Source organism: Gymnoscopelus microlampas, assembly GCF_963454915.1.
Source record: "Gymnoscopelus microlampas genome assembly, chromosome: 5".
Lineage (NCBI taxonomy): Eukaryota > Metazoa > Chordata > Actinopteri > Myctophiformes > Myctophidae > Gymnoscopelus > Gymnoscopelus microlampas.
Genome location: NC_139942.1, coordinates 46,273,357 through 46,298,116, shown reverse-complemented (window position 1 = coordinate 46,298,116; position 24,760 = coordinate 46,273,357). Strand labels below are relative to the sequence as shown.

The following is a 24,760-nucleotide window of genomic DNA, read 5'->3' as shown; positions in this document are numbered from 1 at the left end:
GAACCACAGGCCTAAAAAGAAGGGAAAAAAACCTTCCTATTCCCATTCTGATGCCATTGAAGCGCAGTGTGTTTTGTTTGAGGGCGCCGTGGAACGGGATTAATTTTTCATGGCACACACTGTTATCTCATGGCTGTAAACAGCCTTAATGGAGCGTATCAACATAATCAAATTAATTATTTACTATGACGCTGACAATGCAGCAGTTTGGGGGGAGAAATACTGTACACAAAAGGGCAAATACGAAATAAAAGAAAATAAAAAGAAAAAAACTATCTCTGAACGCTAGCAATGACATCAACCCCTTCCCTTCCACACAGGGCTGCGGTATCACAGTGTTATTGTTTTGTCTTACCTCTTCTTCATCAGGAGCACCACTCCTAGGAATATGATGACGAAGAGGAGGATGCCGGCGATGACCCCGGCGATCTTCACCGTGTGATCCGTCTGTTTTTCCGGCTCCACCGCGTCGGGCTTGTGCGTGGCCGCTCCTACCCGAGGAGCACAACAAACACAGACACACAAAACATTACATGCCTAATAAATACAGAGTTAAGTTAATACTCTGAGAATATACAAATAAAACCAAATGGACTCGTACGGGACATTTGGTTCCATTTTTATACTCTCAGACTTGGACCAAATGGATAAATCCATCCATCCATTCTTTTATTTTCAGAGTGAAATTAACACTCGAGGAATTCAGCGTGCCTTGCTCGAGGGCACTCTGACAGGAGGACACATCGATTCCCATTGGTTATAACAGGGATTGAGCCAGTGACCTCTGTGTCACGAGGCAGCCTCTCTAACCGCTTTGTGACTCCACAACACTATCCGCCATGACGCAAAGTTAATAACTGCGTGTTATTGTTCAATATGCGTTGAGGCCACAATTAATCACGCAGCGTGCATTTCGGTTCCATTCAATATGTACTTCAATGGATCCTACCGACACTTGGGGGACGTCTGGAGGTGATTATCAATACATTGGTATTTTTGAAGACCATAAATATCAATACGGCGATAGTGGCTTAGAGCAATTAGGGCATTTGTTTTCCTCCGGCAACAGTTTCCCCTATTGTTCCCCAACTCCGCCACCTTCAGCCCACAGCCTTGGTGGACATCAGCGGCATGCGGAATGGTGCTGTTCTGTCGGTAAGAGATAAGTCCACAGCATCTTTACCCTTGGTTAATCACGTCTGGGTCAAATGGCTGTTGGTTTGTAGAAAAATGTTGGCTAGAAAACGGGGGGGGAGAGATAATACTCTCTAGGAGATAAAACGGCCCGAAATAGGCAAAACATTAAATATCAGCTCGGGAGGAGATAGCGTTGAAAGAAGGAGAAAGAAAGACTGAGAGAGAGAGAGAGAGAATCAGACAGAGTAAGAGAGAGAGAGTATAAGGGAGAGAAAGAGATGAAAAAAGGAGGAATGAAGAGAAAGAGAGACTGGGTGAGAGACAAAGAGTGAGAGAATAATAACAATAATGCAAAGAAAAACAGAGAGAGAAAGAGGGAATGAGAGAGAGAGAGAGAGAGAGAGAGAGAGAGAGAGAGAGAGAGAGAGAGAGAGAGAGAGAGAGAGAGACATTAGAAAGCAGGAGAAATGCTGCTTGGGTTTAAAGAGCCTCTCCTCTCTGGGTGTGAGATAAGGGGGCGCTCTGAGCAGAGGGAGGGACGGACAGGGGGGGGAGAGCGAGAACGTTGCCGGAATCTCAACCGTCCACCTGAACAACACCATTATTCCCTGTCACCGGGGGGTAAATTTAGAATGACAAATTGTTATGTCGCACAAATCTGTTAGACCTGGTCTTCTCTCCCTCTCCCCCTCCCCCTCCTCCTCACCGGTTGCCATTTTCCCTCCCCATATCAAAGAACGAACATCCGTCCGGGAAACGGTTGTTGACATATTGTTCGTGCGCCGGCGTGCCGCTATCAGCGGCCAGGCCTTCTATTTGGTTATGAGTGTTTAAGGCGGAGAGAGAGAGAGAGAGAGAGAGGTGTGGGACGGCGGAGGATTTCAGACAGGTTGACATATTAACAATCAGCCGTTGGACAGACAAGGACTGATTTCCGTCGGCATATGGGATGCCGTTTGGCGGGCTAATCTCACGGGAACACGGGAGGGGGGGGGGGGGGGGGGGCGACAACAATAATCCCTGTTTGAGTTGCAAGAGTCCTGTATGTTTTCCCACTACCAGTGGAATGTTGTTTTCCCTCTCTGGCTTGAGCGGAAAGGGGATGGGGGGGGTGGGGGGTTAGAAAAAGAGTGCAAGGGAATAATTCTTCTAAACAACTGTACAGCATTTTAAAATTGACTGGATAGTCTGCAGAGATGCTGCTGGCTCGGCGTAGACTCTCCCCGATATACTGTACTTTAAGTAAGTAAAAAAAAAATACATCTGCTGTGTTTTCACTCCTGTCACGACGGCAGCGGCGCGCAGCACTTCATCGGCGAGAAATAATGAGAAATATTCATGAAAAGAGTCGGGGATTAACTCTTGTCACAAATCTGCAACTTTGACACATCAAATGACGATAGCGCCTCAAACAGGTCTTTCATGTGTGGCGATAGCCGGAGGAGGCATCAAACAGTCTGAGACGATGTCTACAGTCCATATTGACTTAATAACACACATTTTATGCACAAGCAACAAACAAACAAACAAACAAACAAACAAACAAAAGAAACCAACATGCACCCACAAACCTATTGCTTTTCTTTCTTCCCCTTGGGAGAAAACTGTTGTGCAGCCCTTGTGAGCCTATTACACAGGTGTTGAGTGTCGAGTATATCTTGGGTTGGAGAGACGATAATTGGGATGGGCAGGAGAAGAAAGCGATAAGAGGGAGAGAGACTGTGCAGAAAGCTAAGGGTCTGACCTGTTAGTTGGTTGTCACCAGCCGCTGGGGCGATGCGAAGATAGGGGGTTGTAAGCTGCGTCACGAGTATGGCAGCTGAGTATAGTCAGTGTATCCAGGATGGCATGCAGAGAAGAGAGAGACAGAGGGAGAGAGAGAGAGAGAAAGAGAGAGAGATGGACAGAGACAGAAAGAGAGACAAAGGCCACACTGAAGCTGAAAACAGCCACACAAACATTTCCTGTCATCATGCAACACTGAAGCAGAAAAACACCCTTGTTATTAGACAGCATTTCATCTAGTTTTGTTAACTTTGTAGAGTTAAAAAAAACAAAAAACTGTATATGCCCCATCCTTTTTTCCCTCTACACAAAATGTATTTGCTGAATACAGCCGATCTGCAAGTATTTTCGCAGGTTGTTCGCCTATTACGACAATCCCAGAATAATGACGTTTTGGGGTTCATGCGGTTAAAAAGATCAACAGTTGCTCACATGAGGTTCATGTCCGTGCGAGCTAGGCTAACGTGTGGTGCTGCACATTAACAAGTACAGTATGGGGAATCAACCGGGGTGATAAATTACTCATAAGCCTCGCTGTTCTACATCTAAATTCTTCGCAATTTGATTGCGGGCGTATTGAGCCATGCAGATGGAGATATCTGGCCTCCACAGGAAATCCATAGCGGAGCTGCATGTGACTCTGTGGTGGAGCAGATTGCCGAGGCATGTGACAGGGGCCCTCCCACGGTGCAGAACGGAGTGTGACTAGGGCTCCCTCCGGTCTTATCAATCCCACTCAGCGATCAATAGTGCTTAGGCAGCTTCACCCTTAATGTCTGGAGCAGGGGGTATAACGGCGGCATAACTAAGTGCCCACCGGCTTCGCCACGCGCACACTCTGTCTCAGAGTTGAGCTAAAAAAACAAAAAAACAACGGTCCTTGATTGATTTATTGATTAAGTCATTTTGATATAGCTGTTTACTTGGATTAAATATATACAGTGTGTGCGGTATACAGAATGCAATTTACTCGCATTACACATACATCAGTTTTGAAAGTCATAATTCAGGAACGCTGATAAGCTTAATGATGGCTGTGCTGACATGTGAGTGGGTGTGTGTTTGTACGAGTGCCCAATCATTTACAGCATGTTAATGGTGTTAGTTCTCAGAACCCAGGTGCAGGGTGGGTGTTAAGAAGATCTACAGCTGCATTGATTTAAGTGGTGTTGGGCCAGAATGTCCTCGGTGGACCACACTTAATCCTGCATGGGTAAGCCGTCTGCTCCTACCTTTGGTGGCGACTCGAACACAGTCGATCTTGGTCTCCTGTAGGAACAGATAGGGAGGGAGGGAGGGACACAGAGGGATGGAGAGGGATGAAAAGAGGGTGGTCAGGGATTAATATCACGCACGCACTCGCGTGCACACACACACACACACACACACACACGAGCGCGCACGCATGCACGCACGCGACTGGACAAGAACGGGACTTGTGGTGCCCACACATGCATAATGTATTACCTCACATTGTCATTATCTCATTGCATTACAGTACATGTTTTATTCCATTAGATACTCAATATATTTTTAGATACTGTATTCTTCCATGTTTGTAAAATATCTCAACATTACATGCCACGTGTATTTATATAGTTACATGCTCTAGCTGCATCTTATCTTATCTTATCTTAACTCTTATCTTAACTGTACATGGTACTGCATCTAGCATTTCCTTAGGGGGGGAGGGGGGTTACATTATCTTTTGGTTTATCTATTGCACATTGTCACTGGAATGTGATACTGTTTCACTGCAAGCTGTGGAAAGTATAACTCTATGTGACAAATAAAACTTTTTACTTTTAGCATTTATAACACCCACAACAGCTACGGCTTTTAATCCTGCCACCGCCAGTACAGAGTGACTGGATTGCAGCACAACAAAATACTTTGGAACAATCTTTTAATATTCACTATGGTCTGCTGGATGTGATATGGTGGGGGCCCCATGTCTCTTTCTTCCTTGTTACTTCAACAACAACAACAACAACAACAGTGATGTTGGCTCTAACTAGAACTGTGTACATGGGTTTATGTGTCTATCTACTATACATCTATATTGTATTGATTTTATGGATTTTTTTAACCTATTTGACTGCTGTTGCAAACCAAATTGCCCCTTGGGGACATTAAAACAAACCTCAACAATGTTATTGCACAAGGGCTCAACAAAAATGATGGATTTTCAACAAAAAGAAAACTTTTTCTCAGTCCAGAGAGTGCTCCCCAGTCCCACCTACACCCCCCCAGCCCCTGTCTTATCATCGGTCGAAGTTCAACGACTGTGACACCAAACCCTGTTAGGTGCGAGACTCCACCACAGTGCAGATTAGCGGCGCCGGGCTGTTGTTGCTGATTTGACTGCCAACCCTGATCTGTCTCTGCAGCCACAGCCAGTGGCTGGAAGTGCCCAGCCACTGTGGGAGGAAACCAGAGCCCTGTGACAGCGACACAACCAGGGCCCTCAAACTGACACACTGTGTGAAGCCTGCTTTCCGAATTGGTTCTGCTGAGTAAAAGTTCCAGGTCTGAGCACAAACCTTGGACAAAGTTTGGACGTTTCCAGACTGCAAACAATAACACTGCTCCCCCGAATGTTCCAACCTTTGTGAGCATTCGATTTGTGACTGTTTCCAGGGGAAACTACTGTGCAGTACATACTCCAACAGAGGTGAACAGCTTGATAGCCGCCTCGGCCATCCTACACATAAACGTCCACAGGCTTTCTTTATCCTGCATTATTATCAGATGTGGTTGTTTTCAATTTGAGTCGAGCATACTCTTTCCTAATACTCTGCAGACAGATGACCGGAGGTTTTCTCCTAGCAACAGACTGTTGAAACCATCTATATGTGGACACAACTATGGCTATCAACAATGGCCCTGTACTAGACGGGGAGAGGAGATGAGAGGCGGTGTTGAGCACCACACAACATAAAAGAGCGGAGAGCCGTGTCCTCGTGCTTGATCTCAAACTCGTATCCAATCGGAGATGGACGCAGAGTATTGGAGATGGAGAGTTTGGAGGCCACAAGAAACACAATGAGAATAACAGAGAGAGCTATGTCACATGGTCAGTGCATTCACAGTACCGTAGCTTTTCACAGTATCCTGGCTTTTAAGCTGTCAGATGCCTTTTTTTGCAAGTAGAGACATTATGGGAAACCAAATCAGACATTTCATTGAAGAGCCAGCTATGTTAAAAAATTAAATACACTGGCTATTATGGAAGGTTCTTGCCTTCACTAAGTGCTAATGTCACCTATAAGTGAAAGATAATTACGCTTGGTGTGTTGTTTATCGCAATGGTTCTCAAAGCCGGAACCCCAGGGGTCCTTGAGGGGTTTCCAGGGTTAAATGATTGACAGTCAGGAATCAAAGGGGCCCTCACGGGTCTGTAACTCTGAATGTACTTGTACAGTAAATGTACACTCTCAGAGTTATGGGGTAACCAAACTGCATAACCAAACTGTGGGTCCTTGAAATTAAAAAAGTTTGAGAATCACTCGTCTATTGTACATCTTTTCACTTACAATGGTTCTCGGTACATACTGTACTGTGTCAGTACTGTATGTACTTACGCCCTGAGTGAGTGTCGGTGTGTTCCTTCACCAATAACACCTTGGATAAAAAGTCCTGCACATTTATCGTACTTTGACGTCTAAAGTGATTCTCATTCGGATGAGGCACTGTACCTTCCATCGCGATGACTGCTTAATGAGTGAGAGTGCATAGGACTGCCATAAATCAAAACCTGGACGTGTAAAAAACCAATGACGGCGGTGTCTGTGTATCATTGAGCTTGAGTTTTATACAGTCGACAAAAGAAACTCTCTGTTCTCTCATTCTGTTTGTTCGAGGAAGACCCACAATCGCTCCAGGCCCCCGGCCCGGAAGGTTTCAGACAGGGCGCACCTTTCCGTCTCGAGGGGGCAAACTCTTCTTTGTATTCAGCCTCTGCCTGTGCCCCCGCATGGAGCATGCCCTTGGTTGAAGACGTGTTGGCCCTGCTCAATAGAAGGGCCCACCTGCCACTCAGCGACGCTGTCGATATGCTGAACAATCGTCTGGCTCGCTGTTATTGACTGCTGACCCATGGACTACCCTGACCACTGAAAACAACCAGAAACTATACCACCCTCTAACGCCTTTGTTATGAGAATGAATGAAAGCCGTTAGGGGTTAAATGTCTTGCTCAGGGACGCTTCCACTTGGACTGGGCGAGCGGGGGGGGGGGGGGGGGGTCAAACAGGCAACCTTCCAATTCCCATACGGTCTCTCTACCCACTCAGCTATGGCCGTCCCTCCTGCATACAATACTGAACCGTGTCATGGTGGGTAAAGTGCCCCTGAAAATCCCACTAATCAAAGCAGCGTCTTGGCACCTGGTGCTGCTGGTGCTCTATTAGAAGAGACAGGGAAAGCAGGCTTGGATAATGGGAGGTGGAGCGCATGTCACAGTCCATGGCTCTGCTATCCCGTCTCGGGGTGAGTGTTAATTTTACTCTGAGAGGGTACAAATGGACCCTTTCAGTATTGTGTACACACCCCACCATGCAGAGTACAGCCACGTCTATAAAGGGACCATGTTCGGAAAATGTGCGCACGGGTCTCTATATGGAGTCTGTGTGTGTGCTCAGGGAGTCCTGGGGACTCAGGCCACTTCAGTCCCATTAGACATGGCAGTCAGTCAGCCAGTCCGTCAACTTGCCAGACAAACCTTTGAGTCTGAAGGTCAACCTAACATCTACATTGTTTGATTGACTGAGTGCTTGCTTTCAAGTGAGGAACGTACTCTGACCGGGCTGTCTACAGCTAGTTTGCTAAAAAGTGAGTATTCTCTCACAGTCCTTTGTTGGCCAGCACAAAGTGCTTTTCAGGTACTGTACTGTACTGTACTGTACTGTACTGTACTGTACTGTACAAATACTGCAACCGTGGGTAGGATACCATCAGGCAATGGCAAATGCCTGGGTGATCTATATACCGTATATACTGTATCTATAGATAGTATATAGATGATTACATATTTCTGTATGCAGGAATGCCATTTAACCACAGAGGTACCTTGTGTATCACAACCTTAAGTTAACATTACTCACAACTTAAAATATAAGTCTTCTGTGTATTTCTCCATAGCCTATTTCTCCTGTGCAACGATGATGTCAAACCCAGCGTTTAACATCATCGGGCGTACGGGTTGAAAATTGGCACATTTTCCCACTAATATATCTACATTGTAACTAAGACACTGCTGACAGGGAGGACTCGAGCGATGACCTGGATAAATACAAGATCAGTTGAACAACGCACCCCGTTTGCTGTGCTGACGGCCTGGTAGTAGACACTGTAGCTCTTCTGGGGCAACAGAGGAGCGTTCCAGTAGCCGCTGTAGGTTTTGTTGTCCCCGACGGTGAAGGGCTGCGGGGAGTGGATGCCCGTGGCGGGGAACTGGGCCGTGAAGTAGTACTGGGAGTTGAGAAGCGTGGCGTTCTGGAAGTGGATGGGCACCGGGTAGCAGCGCAAGATCTCCGCCGTGCCTCTCGCCCTGCGAGGACGCTCCTCCTCGACCACCACCTGGTAGGCACTGGAAACGCAAGACCTTTCATCAGTTGAATACATTAAACATTTACATTCACTTGAAAAAGGGACACTATAGACAGGACATAATGGAGACAGTACATGACACATTCAGGCCAATTCAGAAACTTGTCAGGTGCTCAGCAATCCATCTCCCAGGGGTGTAGCGCATTGAAACAAGGATAGACTCTCGTGTTCTTGGCTGATATACCAACAAGAAGCCTCTCTGACCTGCTACTCTTACAGTACAGAATTACAAAGTTAACGAAGCAACCTAGAGGGGTGCATAGATGAGCTGTATTGCACATACTGTATTCTTTCATTTGGGGTGGCAGTCTGTTTTGGTGTTTGCTGCACAATTAATCAAAAGTAATCGATTTAACCACCTCATTCAGCAGTTGTTGGCCATTACATGGCCAAATATATGGCACCAATGAGCAAATATTATAAAAATCGTTTTCCACAAATATCCATCATCATCAATAGACTTATAATAGACTAATAATTACAAGCAAAAACAGTCTGGATTATCATTTTAGTCATAATCATGCAGCCCTAATTTGTACATACAAATAGACAGATGGTCTCACACAAATAGTTTTGCAGTTGCTTGTGCATCTCAAATACAAACTCTAACGTTATAGTTTACTTAAAATACAAAAATACAAATACATCATTATAAAAATACAAAACAAGTGTTTACATTTGGTTCCTCGAGGATCTAAAATGATGTGGTTTGGTTGCGAAATGGCTATTAATCCTTTGGGGGAAACATATCAGTATTTAAGATCCTTTGTACAAAGGGGCCATCCAAATCAATCATTTTTTCTTTTTTTTCCTAGAAGCCAAAACTAAAGGAAAGGCAAAGGCAGAACCTTCCAACATCTCTGGCTTTTTCCCAAGTGCATTTTGAGAAAAATGAGCAGTGACACAGGACAGGGCCCCCGACTTTATTTGCTTTTTCATTATTCAACAACTCAAAAGGTCAACGTCTCTTTCTATTTCCTCTCCATCCCAGCCTGGTGTTTAGCTAGATCAAAACTGCAGCCCCTCTATGCCTCTCACAGAGATGACATTGTCTCCACGTGGGCCACTTTGCTGGAGGGGGCGGGAGACTGGCAGTCTTATAGACGGCCACGTTAGTATGCGCCTCACATCCACCTGTTAAATCTATTGAGTCACTGACTGACAAAGAGGCTGTTTACAGCTGCCATGGAGAATATACCAGACCCCGACTGGAGACTTGCGCTCACACTTGCGGCCATTAAAACCACAGGAACCCTAGGATCCCTAAACTGGGCCAAAGATTTGGCGAAAATGGCCGATTAGCAGAAAAAAATAGAAAATAGCAGATTCACACCAAGGTATTTGGTTTCGGTGTAAAAAGGAAAAATGGATGGGGCCTACTATTCACATCTGGGGGACTCCAGTCAATAAGGTATATAGGCAAGACAAGTTTTTTTGTATAGCACTTTTCAACAACAAGGCAATTCAAAGCGCTTTATATAAAACATTAAGCATTGAGACATCAAGAGCAAAATAAACACAAACATTTGAATGCAATAAAAAAAAAAACTAAAAAAACCCCCGAAAGAATAAGACAGTCAAATCATAATGCAGAAGAATGATTTAAAAAATATCAATAAAAGGCAGCTGCAAATAGAAAGGTTTTTAGCTTTGATGTAAAAGAACCGAGTTGTAGCAGACCTAGTATTTTGAAATCAGTTTTTGGACAGACAGGTAGCCAATGTAAAGCTCTAAGAACTAGAGGGAAATAAGGTTATAAGTAGGATATTGTACCGTCATTAAATTATTCAAATGGTTTTCCTTATACCGTACCTACAGTAAGGGGTAACGTCATAACGTATGACCTGTGTAGAGCTTAAGGCTAGCCTCTTTCATTACTTTTCCCGGAACCTGTAAATGGTTCATTCATTCATACGAGGAAGCATCATCAAAATAGATCTACTTGCATGACAAACCATGTCTAAAAAAAAAAAACATCATTAACGTGGAGTTCGGATCACACGCCTGACATGAGCTGGGGGGCGCGTGCACCGACCCGAGCTCGAAGATGTAGTGTATGTTGTTGACTAATGGTAATCTGACCTTTGGTTAAAGCTAATCCGTAATAAATTCTGGGTTTGTCGGGAGCCGCATGAAAAGGTTATCTGGAAATAGAATATGCAGTGTATATAAATATAGTTAATTAAGTTACACAAGTCCGCCTCCAGCATCCTGTGCGTTCCCTGGCCTCTCTGGCACGTCGCCCACGCTGGAGGGCCCTCGTTACTGAAACGCCACGCGGATCTCAGCAGAATATTCAGCGGCACCGTAATCGTCGTGTTCCAAAACACCTCGAGAAATGATCAATTGTTCCCAGCAGACGGCGTCGGATGATTAAACATCCCTCTTGGCCGTACAGCATGTGATCTTTAACCCTATAGTTTATCATAAAGTGCTCCCCGTGTCATTAGCCAAAACCCCTCTTGCGCGGGCCTGCTTGGGTGTGGCCTGATTCCTCCGAGCGCCCCCGTTTAGTGTGAAAATGGGAGGTGATGAAATATTTAATCGTGCTGAGAGTCTGCGGGAGAAGCCAGCCCTTAATTACCGTCCCCTATTGAGAGCCGGGGTCATAGGTCTGGTGGAGTCGCCGCACAGTAAGTAGCCGCAAAGCGCAGGAGAGATGGGGGAGGAAGCTACTGTATAGGTGGAACCTTTAGACAGAGACTCAGCGCTGAGGGCAGTCACACAATGGATAGGATTCGTTAAGTGCTCCTTGTTGTTCCAGGGACCCCCAGAAGCAAAGATTTGAGTTAAATTTGTTCGCTTTAAAAGAATATATATTCAAAGATTTGCACACATTCTCACGCCAAAGTGTCAAATAATGCTTTTTAGCTCAAATCAAAAAATGTCACAGATGCGTTCCAGGTCTTAATGGGTTAACAAATCCTAAAAAGTGGATCTTATTTCTGCATTCTATCAAACCCTTTCACCTCCAATAGAATGAGTAGTTGAAGCATAATGGCAAATGTAATCGAATTGCATCAGTATTTGGAACACACGTACTAAAGCATGTAAAAAATAGGAAAAAAATATATATATACCAGAGTACAACTATGACAGCTAACAATCTTTCACTTATCTACTTTTCACTTATGTTGTTGCTGTGTATATTATTTTACTTTTCACCTATACCGGGGTAGTTGATATTCGAAATCAATCTGCAGATAGTGAAATGAGAACAAAAGCTGTCTCCCCCTGAGTGGCTCCTTATGATATGATGATGGGGCTGAGCCATGATTTAATGATAGAGTATGCACTAAGAACAGGCCCTGCTTTCCTTTCCTCGGGCAAAATATCAAGTGCCACAGGCTATCAGGCTCCAAGGCTGAAGCTGAGTCTTGTAAGGTGGAAATCTCAAATAATTCTCTGCTTCTCTGCACTCTGTGCAGATACAGTATCATCACCTGCCTCACAATGGATTTGCAATCCGACAAAATAATATTTGTGTTCGTCATTATAACTCTCGGAGCCAGTAATGCCCACATTCCACCGGTTTGAATGTACTCAATTTTAGCTGAGAAGCTACAGTATGTAGGTCTATGATGATTATGAAGACGGATATTCAAAGGAAGTTATTACCGCTAGCCTTGAGAAATATTACATGTTCACCTCTTGCTCCTATAATGATTGGATTGGATTTTTGGATTGGATAGGTTTTATTGTCCCCATGGGGCAATTTGGTTTGCAACAGTAGTGAACACAACCAATACACACCATACAACAACTAGTAATAAATTAGTAAAAGGAAGAAAATACATAAACAGTGGAAGTCATCATAATAAGCACTAAGAGTCCATTGTCACTGTCTGGCAGAAACCTTGTATCTCCATGTTTCATCTTTTTTTAACGTTTTTATGTCATGAATAAATGTTATACTTTTGTCACGTGACAGTGTCACACAACAATCAGTGAAAATAGCTGATCTACAAGTTCAAAACATGTCACATCGCGTTTTCAGCTTGCAGATCTGCTTTTTGCAAAAAAATATTTGAAATGTTTCACCTACAGTATAATGATATGCCCAAAATAGGGATGCCAGGTTGAAAGTAGTTACAGTAAGTGTGTCTCTGGTTTTTATAAACATTTAACCAATAAAGAGTATGAACAAGAGCTTGTGACTAAATAATGACTACACCCCCCCCCCCCCCCCCATTTCCTGAAAACAAATGTTTTTTGTCATATGAGGTTTCTGCCTGACAGCGACCATAATGGTGTCCATACAGTCTACTGTATATGACAGTGTGAGCCATAATGGGGACTGATTAGTTTTAATATTAGGTATTTGCAGTCGGCGTGATGATTTTTGCTGTAATTACTGCTGTCATGTTAATGTCCCTTTGAGCAGATGACACCTTGTCACCACATGCTGAGTTCACAATTTACATTATGAGTCACTTTGACAGACCGGTCACATGCTTGATTTAGCATGACACGAATGAGCAACAAAAAGATAACAACAACCACAACAACGGAGGAACTACATCAGTCGTTCTCAAACTTTTTCGTGCCAAGGACCCCTAATTGATATATATATATATATTTGGCCGCGGACCCCTCTCTGAAAATGGTTTTGTGCCACGGAATCTCAGAGGCAAAGATTTGAGTTAAAAATGTTCGCTTAAAAAAATATATACATATGAAGAGAAGTCATTCTTTTTGGCGAACGATGCAGTCTTATGATGAGGTCTAAATTAAGCTTTTTTCCCCTTCTATAATACTGTACTCCTAGTGTCCCCCTAGGGATCTATACTTGGCTCCCTCCTTTTTCCCCGCTATACCAAATCTCTTCATTGCAAATAGCCGTTCTATATGCTCATTGCGTGAGCTTGCAGATCTTCTATTGTCGCCGAATGTTCGCCATGAACCGAATAGGGACGCCAGGCTCCAAGTGGTTAAGCCAGACTTATACTTAGTTGCGTACCGGTGTCTCATGCCAAACATAGCCGATCAACAAGCGCAAAATGCAGAGCATTGCATCTTATTGTGATGCATTGCACGACACCGGAGAGCAACTAAGTGTAAACGTGGCATTTGTGTTCTCTGCTCCTGCGTGACAGACCACAAACCTTCACAAACAACAAACAGATAATACTACTTCTGTCATGGGATTCAAAGGAAACCTTCAGCAAAGGTATCCTGCTGCTCACACCACGCGTCCTGCATGCAAACTTCCCCATAATTGCGGTTAATTCCCAAACTCCCGCGATCCTCAGCATCTCTCATCCGAACCGAGGCTGGAACTGACACAGAGGAAGCGAGAGAGAGAGAGACAGACGTGTAAAAGCGGACGGAGACCGGGGAGAAGAAGAATGGAATAAGCTGTTAAAAGTGGTCTGCCAGCGGGGCCAGCAGGCCTGGACCTGTATTCCGGCAGCAGCGCCGCAACCTAAGCTGACACCAATTAGGCCTCCTCCCGCCTGGCTGCCCGATAGATTTCAGCCCGGTCCGCCATGTGACGCCAACCAATTATGGCGGATTGACTTGGCATCGACTGGATTGTGACCTGAAACTCAGATTTATTTTTCACGTGGGCTGATAGGGGAGGAACTTGGGGCTGTTTGAGCAGATGAAGGAAGGGGGTACGTTGGAGCTTTTCAATCACCGTGTACCTCCCACCCTCTCCCATTCTCTCGCTCTCTCTCTCTTTCCCTCTCTCTCACCCACACCCACACATTGCCTCTATCTCGTTCTCCCTCTCTCTTTAATGCTAATCGGTTCACCTAGCTGCTCGCTCACGTTATCGAACCGGCGAGATTGTGCTATAGTGGCCCTATATCTGTCTGATTTAAGAGGTGTCGTAAGTAACACACATCTCCTGACCCAGCATCCAGCCTCCACGCCTCTGTCTTCTCCTCACATTTATCTGTCCCTGGTGTCCATAAACCATTAAAGCAAACAAATTAGAGGGTGCCATAGATTACATTTGCCGTTTCAAATGGCGAAATGCATCAGCTTTTGTCATGTCTGTGCTACAGCTATTAACCACCGAGACGTAATGATCAAAGAAAGTTTGTGCCTATTTTTGGGACTGTAAAAACAAAATCACTTAACTGATTTCAGGCTATAGTATATGGTTTGCTAAGATAATCCAACGCCACAGGGTAGTAGCTACGCTTCAGAACCCAGTTCCAGCGCCCACAAGGTTGGAAACCGGTGTTACACCACCACTGCTCCTTAGTGTTTGCATACATATACATGTAGTATGCGTGTGAGGCTGCTCAAAGCAAAGGTTAGAGTAGCAAAGAGAACGGGGCCTGTTTTAGCAGTGTGAATGATAAGGAAAGCATCCCAAATCCCCCCCCCCCCCCGTCAGAGGCATGTAAACACTCATTTTAATGCTGGGTAGTGTGGAGGCGTCTTCTGGCCCTGACAAGAGGCCATTGCAAACATTAGTTTAACACGACATGACTGATCGACAGATCGCTAATCCTCTTAAGGAAACAGCGTCCCCTCTGGTAAAAACTGTTCCCAGCTACATGTGTCAACCCCCGGAGATTACTTAGCCAAATCCATCTCGCAAATTTTAAACACATTAGCAATTACACAAATATGAGAAAATTGACTGTCAGCACTGACTGAGTACTGTTAAGGTTCCCCGAGATACATCTAATGTAACGCATCGGGAGTGTGCTGGAGTGAAAGTGACACTCTATCGTGTCTTGCCTTTTTTTTTTTTTTCTTTCATGAACTGAAGATTTCGTTTGATGTTCCTATGTCCCCCCTCACACGCCCCCGCACCCCACCCCCTCATCCTGTATCACGGCAAAACATCTGCTATTTGAAATTCAAACGTCTGGAGCTTGCATTACTTCCCAAACCCAATCAGTGTGCAAGATTGCATTACAGAATCAGGTCTCCCACCGCTGTGCTCAGCTCCTCAGTGTGGCACTGCACTGTACACCACTGCCATCCCTCCGGCGAAAATGAAGCCGGATTTATTAGAGATTCCAAATTTTTTTTTTTGCACTCCGTTCCAGTTACTCATACTATAGAATAGATCAACCATCTAACTATGTACTGTTCATTTCTTTGTGGTTGTAAATGCCAGATTCCTGAATTTATCGTCACTGGCCAGCCAGCACATCCAAACATCCCGGCTGACTCCAGTGCTGTGAGTGGAAGCCTCTTTACAGTGCAGTCACCTTAAAGTTTCAAAGCCCTGTGTCACTTGAGGAAGAAGTGGAAAACAGCATCAAAAGGCCACCAGTATCTCGTCTTGAGCCTGCATCATAATCTCTCCTCTTTGCTGTCCTTCACTGCCACCCTTTTTTCTCCCCCCCCCCCCCCCCCCCCCGTTTTTTTAACAATTCATATTTCCAGGACATTGGACACATGAAGGAAGTCAGATTTGAAAGAGGTACTGTAAGCAACCTGCCTGAAGATTTTATGCATCGCTGTGATCAAAGGATGACTTGATTAGCTCGCAGGTTGGAGTTGTTGAATGTACAGTAGTGAATTCCATTGATGAACAGCGAGGAAATTGTTTAAGTCACGACACATACTCCTACAAACACCAAATCTCCATATCAAAAAGCATTGTGTTTCTTTATTAATGAGCGCGGGTTTTGTATCACTGTGTAAAGCTCATTAGATAACAAAAGCTATGTTTAGGATTACGTCGTTAAGCATTAGCAAACAATTACAGTATGTTCCTGCTCATACAACAGACTCAAGTTAGGGGGGGTGGTATGTGGGGGGCTCAACCTGAAGCTCATATAATATGAGCTTTGAGATATTATCTCAAAAGACAAATTTGAGGCTTTCATCTGGTGGTATAGCGGCGGGTCGAACGATCGCGGCTTTTTGCGGTAAACAAAAGAGCGAACCCAGTGCGCTAATTAATGGACGCTCTGGTTCGGCTCCTCTAACGGCTGCTCCGTTAATTATAATTAGCGCTTTGTAATTAGCCCGGTGAAAGAATGGCAGACTGACTAAGGCCCTCTGAATTGTACCTGAGAGAAGATTAAAAGCAGATCACTCTGTCTTTTCCGTTCAGGCCCTTCACCCCACTCGGCTGCCGGGGTATTAATCTAGGCAGCTGCAACTACGGTAAACATGAGTTGACAAGCCTGACTAAAGATCTCTGGGGTGTAAGCTTTAAAGGACTCTGATGAGTTGATAGTGTAAAATTCAGTTTTACAGCTAGCGTAAGTGTTTATCCCCCGTCAGATGAAAGAGTCAGCTCAAATCTGCCTCTGGTTGTTTATCATGTTTTATATTCAAGATGCTACTGTACATCCTCTAATAGAGGCACACAGTTTAATCTGGGCACTTGCAGAAAGATTACACCTGAAGCTACAGTACAAGACTTCATTACTCCATTCACTTCCTGGTTAAAGGATTTGGGAAATAATTCTGTATCTCGGCTCCTGTGTTTTACTATGTATTTTTGACAAGACACGCTATTTTAAACGGTGTATAACAAGCGAACGGGAGGTCGCGATGATTTTTTTTTCTTCTTCACGGAAGCACAGATAAATATTCTGTGGTTCTTGAAAGATTAGTCAGAATGCTTAAAAATGCTGGCAGAAGCTACTGCCTGTTTTAGAAAACCCCTGGCAGTGAATGTGTTAATAGCTATTTGGAATTACATAGTCTTCCTCATTTACTGTCTTTTTTTTTTGGGACACTGTCTAAACTCGACTTCATGACAGGCTGCCAACATTACACAACAGCCGTTGCAATAGGGTTCAACAGTATATTCTAAAAGTAAGTGGGTTTTGATGGGAGGCATCAATGTATATTCCTGTTATTTCCAAATTCAACCCTGCCTCCCCGTGTATATCTGTAGGAATGGACCTCGTATTAGCAGTGACCACTTATTAGCTAGACATTGTAAATATATATGATGGACACTCTGCTGACTTAGCAATGTGAGCAGTAATGGATGAAGTTCAGCCTGATGGAGCCCACATCCTTTCGACCTGTTGCATTTACCTCCTCTTGTGATTGGCCAATTAGAACAATCCGAAAACCTTGTAGCGCCCTCTGCATCTAAGCTGTCTAGTTTCTGCCAGAAGCTAAGGGTATAAGACTGAATGATGGAGGGAAAAAACTCACAATCAGCTAGAAGAATAAAATATAGCTACTATGAGGGAAAGGAAAGAGAGTATTTTTGGATCCCCGGGGTGGGGGGACATTTATTTTAAATACTATATACCGTAGTTAATACATACTCTATGAATACTATTCATTGAACAAAGAAGATTTTTCGACACCATGAGACATGTGGACAGGGACTTTAAATGTGTAAAGATTGTCTAGTAATGACAAATAAGATAAAAAATAATCAAGCAGGAAGAGTTGTTATGTTTCCCAGAAGCATACAATAGCATAGGGCACGTCAAGATTTTGGCTTGTGTTCAAACATTTGGCATTTAAACCGTGGTGCAGCCCATGGTGAGTGAATGTTCAAGCAGAATGCTCACTTTCCCTGAAGACTGTGACTCAAAGGTGAGCATTAACGCTGACTTGTGTCCAAGAGTTTGGCCGGTAAACTGAACAGTTGTACAGCGTGTCAAATAAATAATGCCTTATAAATGAACCATCAAGCGTGAAGAATTCATCATACCATAATGTTCCAGAGGCCCTCATAGTGGCTATCTTTTCTTTTTTTAATATTTTATTTCTGTATTACTTATGAAATTTTAACTGTGTTACCACAAATTGACTGAAATAAACTAAACTAAACTAAAGGGTTAAAAAATATTGGCTTTTGTCCAATAATGTTGGGTTCAATCTGCCCAGTGGCACAATTCGTCTAATTAATTTCTATTCAGTCAACGATCAGCTCTGGAAGAATGCCTATTTCCCCCAAAGACTATCATGAAATGAGTGAGCCAAAATGTTGATTCGTGTCCATGGGATTTACATCTAAAGCTGCAATCCATAACCTTTTAAATGACCAATCTGAATACCAATCTGTATGGCCGTGTACTGTATGTTAATACAATATAACTAACACAACTGCAGTGGTTGTAGTTGGTCCATCTGCTCCACAAACACATTCTATGATTAATGCTGATCGTTCCTCTGTTTATAGGATAACATTCCAAGCAGAAGAAAGAACTGCTCTCATCATAACATTTGTTATGCTCCCCACCAACATCTGACACACCAAACATCTCTTTCAAAAACCTTTGATTATTTTTTATCTTTTTGTTGTGTATTTTGGAAAACTTTTATTTGTTTTTATTCGTTTGTTTGTTTTCTTCATTTTGTGATTAATATTGGTTACTATTTGTTTCAAATGCAGTGAGATTTCACTTATTTACTGATCTATGTATTTGGCTTGTTTTGCCTTTTGTTTGTATTGATATGATGTGAGGATTTAAACTTTTAACTATTGTTCGCTTTCATTGTTGTTGTTTTTGCGTGGTCCCCAGGAAGACTAGACCTTGTGGAAGCTAATCCAAATAAAGTTGTACAGTTGCACAGTTCGTACAAGCAAATGAAAAATAAGGCAGGCTGAATACCTGTATTAGCCTGAATAATATTGTCAATGTCGGGGCAGAAATATATTTCAACGTTTCATGTTTTTTCGTAAATGAATACCCTACTTTGTCATACAAGAGTGTCGCACAAAATGTGTGAAAATAGCAGATCTGCAAGCACTACAATAGATGCTGTGTTCACTATTTGAAAAAATAAATAATAATAATAAATAGGGAACTGTATTGGACATCAAAGGTTTCCACCCGGCAGCAACGATATGGTGCTTTGAATTGAATTGACTTTGGCTTGAAGTTTGTTCACAGATTCTGTGTTAAAAACAAACCCAGGTTTGTTTAATCAACTGAATGATGATTCCTGTGTTGCCCAGAACAGAAGCCTACAGGTATAGAAGCTCAGGGTGAGCAGCCCAGCACATAAAAGAGGTGTAACTGTACAGACATGAGATCTTGAAGGTAGCCTCGGCTCCGCTTGGCTTTGTTCTCAACTTCAAAGGCTCTCCCTTTCTTTGTTTTGAATTTTTTTACACAGGATCAAAATCCACAAATAAAAACAAAAGTTCAGATAAAGAACTGAGATATGTACAGCGCTGAAATTACCTGGCAACTTCTCAGAGGATGGCCCTATGAGTTCTCTAATAACATGCTTGCCTCTTAACCACAGTTCTCCTGCTTTTTAATCACTTTCAACTTGGTGTCCCTATTTCAGGCATATCATTATGGGAAAAAATAAGCATAAAATATAGGGCTTAAGTGATTAAATGAGGTGTATGGTTTGTTGCAGTGGTGAAAAGTAACTATACATTTACTCAAGTACTGTACTTAAGTATTTTGAGGTATTTTTTACTATACTGGAGTGTTTCCAATTTTCCATACTACTCCACTACATCTCAGAGGCAAATATTGTACTTTTACTCCACTACAATTATTTGAAAACTTTTAGTTACTAGTTACATTGTAGATTTTGATTATTATTACGAAACCACTTATGACCTATGTATACACTTTTGCAATTTGAAAATAGCAGATCTGCAAGCTCACAACGCGTCATTTTGCGACGCGTTGTGAGCTTGTAGATCTGCTATTTTCAAAGGATTTTTATACATTTCATGCATTTGAAAACTTGTGAAATGGGACCTTCTGCATAATGAGTACTTTTAGCTTTTGGTATAGCTTTGAGTATGTTTTGATGCCAATACTTTTGTACTTTTACTCAAGTTCATTTTTTATACGGGACTTTTTATACGGAGTATTTCTACTATAGGATATTGATACTTTACTTAAGTAAAACATGTGAGTACTTCTTCCATCACTAGTTTGTTGTTTGTTTGTTTGTTTTTCTCTGTCATGTTAAAGCTAGCCTGCCCCAGCGTGTCTGATATCTGGTCTTGAGGGGCGGATTCAAAAACATCCATGGGCTCCTATTGGTTCACCGATCTCTGCGCCCGCCCCGCTCCCCTCCTCCCCCAATGTGCAGCATAGAGAGCCCTGACGTCACAACATTTGGAGCGACGCCCACTGCACTCTGGTTGGTTGGGGAAATCAAAGGTTGACTCCCACTTCCTATGCCAGGAATGTCAACAGCTTGGTCCAGGCTTTCTTTTTGAGTAAAACGCGAAGGAAAATAAAAGCCTGGAGATCGAGACTATAAAGCCTACCTGACAGGTGCGCCTCTGCTCTGGGCAGGCTTTAGCAGGACAGTAACCGTGGTGTCAGTCTGGTTGAGAGACGTCTCCTGGTCGTAGGCCGGCATGGACGGTGCTGCGGAGCAGAAGAAAGGGGGCGCTATTTTACATACTGTACATACACAGACATATAGAACTTTATTAACCCATTAAGACCCGGGAACGCATCTGTGTCATTTTATACTTTTTAGCTATAACCGTTATCTTATACTTTGGGCTATTCAAAAATAGCAGATCTACAAGCCCATAGCGCGGCACAGCGTGCCGCGCTATGGGCTTGTAGATCTGCTATTTTTGAAGAATTGTGAAAATGTGTGGAAATCTTTGAATATATATTTTTTAAAGCGAAGATTGGTCAAATATTTTGTTCCAGGGACCAAGCAAAGATTTGAGTTACAAATGTTCGGTCTAAAAATATATACTGTATATTCAAAGTTTGAACACATTTTCATTTTTTTTTTTGAAAAATACAAGCTCGTAGCTATGAGCTTATATTATATTTAGCAAAGAAGTACGATGGGCAACTAAGTATAAATCTGGTTTTAGGGTGAAACAAATATACAGGTAACGGTAGAGGACACAAAGAAGCAGTAATACTAACAAAAGGGGATAACAGAATAACATAAAACACAGTATAAAGATAGTATAAAGATGACGTAACATCCAATAATCCTATGACAATAAAATACGGAGTATTCATTTAAGAGAGAGAGAGAGAGTGTGTAAGGACTGTTGCATTTCTGAATGAAATTAAAACTCTGCATTTTACTGTGCACACAGGGCACAATCAAAGCTGTTACTAGGAACAGGTGTGTTCTGTCTGACTCAATGAAGTAGCCGTAATCTCAGGGAACATATTTTGTATTTATATGATACTTACACATCCAATTATATTATACAGCACCGTCAAGCCTGAGCAGGACTAACTCCCTGTTTGCTACAGTACTAAGACTTGACATAGCGACCAATTACTTTTCACATTACTGCACACTGCTGCTGGATGGGAGTTATCATCAGCACTGCTGGAATGCACATTCTGTGACACATCAACCAAACCATGTCCATTACATCAATGACCACTGAAGTGAAAGACATTAAAATAACCATCTGGTTTAACCCATTCAATCCGGGAACGCATCTCTGTCATTTTTAGACTTCTTTGGACATTCAAAAATAGCAGATATACAAGCTTGTAGATCTGCTATTTTTTTTTTATCATGAAAATTTGTGCAAATATATATATATATATATTTTTTTTTAAGCGGACACTTGTAACTTTGCTTCTGGGGGTTCCTGGAACAAAAATATTTTACAAATGTTCGCTTCAAAAAACATATATTCCAAGATTTGCAAGAATTTTCACGATTTTCCAAAAATAGCAGATCTACAAGCTCATAGCGCGGCACCGGTCTTAATGGGTTAGGCCTAAATGTTAAAAGGTAAATATATGGGTAATAGCAGACCTGGGATAATAATTTTTCTATGCTGTAAAAAATATATAAATACATCTTCATACATATCGTCTCTGTTGGGCTGAAAACTAGCATGTCCAAAACCTGGAAATAAAAACCTGTTTTCCACGGATCCAGTGTAATTTATTTAGTCACAAGCTTTTGTAAATACTTGTGGTTAAATATTTATAAAACCCACACACAGACTTCAAACTGGCGACCCTGTTTTGGGTATGTTGTTAAAGACAAATATTTCCAGAAACATTTCAAAACTTTTTTAAAAATAACCAAAACAACAAGAATGTCATGTACTAAGTATAAGATGAAATATGGAGATACAAGGTTTCTCTGCCAGACAGCTAATTTAGATTACCATACTGTAGTGTAGAGCAACCCAATGAATGTGTGTAAATGTGTGATACTGTAGACATGGGCGACCAATTACGTTTTTGTATTTTTACTGTAAAATCAGTTGACCATAGTGCTCTCTAAATGACCTAACATAATTCACACTCGGAATTAAACCTTCACAGTATCGCTCCATTATTTGCACATTTGTTTAATAATTTGCAAATACTGTTCCACCCAGGTCTGATGCCAGGCACACATTGCTTGTACTGTTGTGCACACGCCTGTGCATAGAAACCCACATGTGCTGTAAATCGTTGATGTCGGGTGGAAACCTTGTATGTCCAAAACCTTTCCTTTTTTTATTATTTAAAGGGATAGTTCACCCCAAAATGACTTTTTTTCTATCGACTAGTCACCCCATGGCGACTTGAATTCATGGATATTTTTTTGTTTTCGTCGCATTCCTAAGTCAATAATTTGATGACCGGTAGCGGTCCGCTGGTCATCAAATTATTGGCTTAGGAATGCGACAAAAACAATATCCATGAATTCAAGTCTCCATGGGGTGACTAATCGATAGAAAAAAAGTAATATTTTGGGTGAACTATCCCTTTAAAAAAAAAAAAAATAGTGAAGATAGCCGATCTACAGTATAAGCGTTGCGCGTTGTGAGCTTTTAGATCTGCTATTTTCACTACTTTTGTGCAACACTCTTGATGTAGTAAGGGCATTCATTTACAATATATAAAAGTTGGAAAATGGAGATACAAGGTTTCTTCCCGACAGCAACGAAATTCTTTTTATTAATGATACGCCGCATTTCCATTCGGTCGCTGAATTGATGACCACGGCTGACCTGAGATTTTGGTGGTGAACTGCTGGATGACGGGGGGTCCGTAGCCCTTGGCGGTGCTGGCGCGCAGGGTGAAGGAGTAGGTGGATCCTGGGTAGAGGCCCGTGAACACGTGGGTGGTCTCGTTGCCCGCTTTCAGCACCTTCCCACTCTGGTTGGATAGGTCCAGCTCCGGGTCGAAGGAGCTCACTGCCTTGTAGGAGATCTGCCGCGGAAAAACAAAATCAATATGTTGTTGGTGGTACACTGTTAAAAAACACGCCGTGTTTGTTTGGAAACTATTGAGAGTTAAAAGCGGTGGTGCTCAAAGTGGGATCCGGGGACCCCCAGGGGGTCCTTTAAGGCGTTCCAGGCGGTCCTCAACAAAATGAGAAACGGTTTAATTTCACTATTATTTCACCGGCTAGAAGGGAGAATGTAATGTATATGAATGACTACAGATCGTAGGTTTCGCTCGCTCCACTTTTATCTAGAAAAAGATTTTATTCCACGGAATCCCTGGAAAGTCTTTTCGAATGGGGGTCCGTGACCTAATACATATACATTTGGCGGTCCTTGACATGACAATGAAAACACTCTGGATTTGACTGTGTAGCCACCTCTTACTGAATCTACAGTATATCCATTAATGCTGAAAATCCAAGAACATAAAAAAGCAAAGTGGACACTATCGACATTGTGGTTAGTAACTTTATTTTCTTTCCTCGAGACTTGAGAATGTAGGCTAGCTATGAGAGAGATACAGGAGAGAATGTTCCGGCAAGGATTCAGCTGAAGGCCAGCAGGGGTTACAAAGGCTTCCATACTGAGATGGGGGGCCTTAGCCACTATACTGTGTCTGGGGTACATAACATGGTTTTATTGGAATATGACAGAAAAAAAAGTGCGCTCATCAAGGATTTCTTTGTTTGTTGCATAAAGCCAAAATCAATGAGCTTTACAATATGGCTGTGGATGGAGGCCAGCTCATAACAACGTTTGGGATCTGCTGAATAGACAGCGGTACTTATCTTTCATCACAATACACACATACTGAGGGGCTTGTGGATTCAAACAGGGATGGAGAGTGGGAGTGAGATGAGAGAGAGAAAGAGAGAGAAAGAGACTGTAAAGAAAACTGGAAAAGAAACGGATTATATATTCCCATTAATAAACACAGTAGCTCAGAAGGGAAACATTAAGGTGAGTGTTTTTTGTTAATATCCAATTTAAATATCTATAAAGCTCCACTTTAAGGAAATGCCTCTGCTCGTAATAGAAAGCCTCCATTATAATTCCAATTAAGGGAACACAAAGGCAGTTTAGAGTGCTGCATAATTTGTGTCCATCAAGTTCTGCAATGCTTGGAGGCCTTCTCGTTTAGTCTTTGTCTGTAAAATGAGTCGGCAATGCCAAATC

At 42.7% G+C, this 24,760-nt stretch overlaps 1 protein-coding gene across 2 annotated transcripts in view; it reads right to left on the bottom strand.

Moving 5' to 3' along the window:
• The window catches only part of LOC311045729 (receptor-type tyrosine-protein phosphatase mu), a 227,676-nt gene that overhangs the window by 82,431 nt on the left and 120,485 nt on the right, over positions 1-24,760 (bottom strand). For both annotated transcript variants that reach the window (XM_084057748.1, XM_084057749.1), the window contains exons 11-16: positions 23,366-23,567; positions 20,681-20,783; positions 8,239-8,512; positions 4,155-4,191; positions 2,882-2,956; positions 356-491 (exon numbers count right to left, since the gene is read on the bottom strand). In XM_084057748.1, the coding sequence (XP_083913874.1) occupies positions 356-491; positions 2,882-2,956; positions 4,155-4,191; positions 8,239-8,512; positions 20,681-20,783; positions 23,366-23,567 (827 nt within the window). The remainder of the gene's footprint in view (positions 1-355; positions 492-2,881; positions 2,957-4,154; positions 4,192-8,238; positions 8,513-20,680; positions 20,784-23,365; positions 23,568-24,760) is intronic.